Genomic DNA, 2,544 nt, shown 5'->3' with positions numbered 1-2,544 from the left:
AGACCTTTTCATGGAATTTGCACCGGAATGTGGAAAGTTCTTTTTATTAAAAAGCACTTAAAATATATATATTTTTAATTAATATGATTTGAATGGTAAAATACTAAAATCTAATATACAAAGAAACATAATTTCTCCTAATAATCGTTGAAACTTGAAATTAAATCAACAAAGTTGAAGAATTAACAATTAATTAATTAGAAGGCAAAAGAAAAAAAAAAAAAAAAAATCTCACCGCCCACAGGCCGTCACCCATCAACTTCAAAGGGAATAGCGATTTCGTAATGGAAAAATATATGCATCTGTCCCACACCGGCACACACTCAACCTATTGAGTGTAAAATAAAAAATAAAAAAATAATGTAAAGTGTGTGCCGGTGTGGGGCAGATGCATAGCATTTCCCTTTCGTAATTAGCTTCCATTCTACGTACAACGTCGTCGGTGACAACCTCTGCGATTAAAGGACCACACAACACACGAAGATAGTCTTAGCTTTTCTTTCATGGTTTTTTTGTGGTGTCCACAGCTCACGTCATGAGTACCGGTTCTTGTTGCCCAACTCTCTCTGCCTTATCTTCTACCTTATCTTCTTGTCTTCCATCGTTTGCCAACTGAAAAATAATAATTGAAAAGAAAATATATATATATATATATATAGATATATGAAAGCTTGCATTGGTTGGTCGGTAGGCCATCGCTGTTCCCCTCTTTCCACGGCCATTCATCTTCTTCTTCTTCGTCCTTAATCGAATTTCCAGCACTTTAAAAAGTGCTGGAGAGAGTTTATATATCCAGAAACAAGGAAAAAAATGAACTGTATATGAACAAAAAGGAAAGCAAATCGTGAAATTAAAGAACTAATCTGATTATGATCATTCTCTGACAAAACTATTTCTGCTGATTACTACTTGATCCGGTTACAACTGGGGGTAAACTAAACGTATCAAACAGGACCTGTTGATTCTATTTAATTCACAACCTTCTTTCTTCTTTTTCTTAGCGGTGCATGTGTCAGATGAGATTCTCTCTCTTTTTCTTTTTCTGCCACACCACGAGAAGATGGAAAACACATGAAGAAACTATAATTAAGCAACTGCCCAAGTATATAAGTATTTATATATATATATATATATGCGTGTCATGTCTTCAATCTTCATCGGAGTTTTCCGGGCCCGGATACTCGTTTAAATCGGGCGGCTCTGAGACTCGACCAGACTTCGGTTGTGACGGATGGTGAGCTGCTTCGATTGCGTCGACTCTGGCCCCGACTTCGGTGGCTTTCTTGCGTATAGAAGCGGCAGATATGTCGCCGAGATCGTTGACGTGTCGATCTTCTTGGAAGATCAAATCGGGAAAGTTAAGCCGAGCGGAAGGGCCGCGGAGATAGAAAACGGCGGTGTCGTAGGCTCGCGCGGCGGCGATAGGGGTTATGTAGGAACCGAGCCAAATCCTAGACCTCTTGTTGGGTTCTCGAATCTCAGCCACCCACTTCCCCCACTTCCTCATCCTTATACCTCTGTACGGCTTCTCCTGGTGCTGCTGCTGCCTCTGCTTGCGCTTTTCTGCGCTTGTCGACGTCGAAAAACAGGTTCCTTCCATGGCAGGATGATGACGATGATCACCCATCTACGCTAGGTATATAGATATTAACAAAATTTGAGTCTTTCTTTTGAGTTTTTCTCGTAATCTTTAATAGCTACAACATATAGCTGAAAACAAGAACAAAACCCAGGAAGATTCGGCTTTCAGACTTGGAAAGTACTAAATTAATTGCCATCCCATGCCATGGCAGAAACAATTTCTAGGAATATGCAGAGGCAATATATACTTATATATAGAGAGAGAAAAACGGGGGAGGGGGGTCTCATGATCAGTTTCCTACTTGGCTGCTAGTCTGTCGTCTGGGAACGGCCGCCACGTTGATCTTCCTTTAAGATAAATCCAAAACTTGCCGACATAATCCATCATCTCCCATCTCTCTCTCTATTGTTCTTCTGTTATATAACAGTGCTTAATGTGAATGTGAATGTTAATAAAATGTATGTGTTCTGTTGTAGCGAGCCCGAAAGGACAATTTGGAATTAAGAAAATGAAGGTACCGGTTTTGTGGGCATTGTGAGAGCCGACGTACGGATATGGTTACGCCTCTAGTACGCAAGCATAAAACCCCAATTACTCCAAACCCCTTGGGTAATTAATTTATATATATATATAATGTTTAATATAATTTTACGTCACGTTTATTTTTAGAGATAAGATAAGATGATATAATATGAGTTGATAGTAAAGTTAAAAAATTGAATAAACTATTCTTAGAATATATTTTTTAATATTATTTTTATTTTAAAATTTAAAAAAATTGAATTGTTTATTTTATTTTGTATGAGGATTTGAGAAAGTTGTAATGATGAGATGTGAGATTTTTAAAATTTTGAGTTTTAATCTTGAAAGCAAACCAGGCCTTAAAGTGTATAAATCCCGTGCACTCATTTAAAGTGTGTACTATTAAAATAAGTGCATTGTGAAAAAAGTGATTAAAATAT

At 37.5% G+C, this 2,544-nt stretch overlaps 1 protein-coding gene across 1 annotated transcript; it reads right to left on the bottom strand.

Moving 5' to 3' along the window:
- Nucleotides 1-840: 840 nt before the first annotated feature.
- Nucleotides 841-2,074, bottom strand: LOC109020552 (ethylene-responsive transcription factor RAP2-1-like). The gene has a single exon (XM_019003043.2). It carries the CDS (start codon nt 1,625-1,627, stop codon nt 1,148-1,150), a length of 480 nt encoding a protein of 159 aa, XP_018858588.1. The 5' UTR covers nt 1,628-2,074; the 3' UTR covers nt 841-1,147.
- Nucleotides 2,075-2,544: the final 470 nt, after the last annotated feature.

This window comes from Juglans regia, chromosome 6 (assembly GCF_001411555.2).
Source record: "Juglans regia cultivar Chandler chromosome 6, Walnut 2.0, whole genome shotgun sequence".
NCBI lineage: Eukaryota > Viridiplantae > Streptophyta > Magnoliopsida > Fagales > Juglandaceae > Juglans > Juglans regia.
Note: the sequence above shows the minus strand (reverse complement) of the source record. Positions and strands in the feature narration are given on the sequence as shown.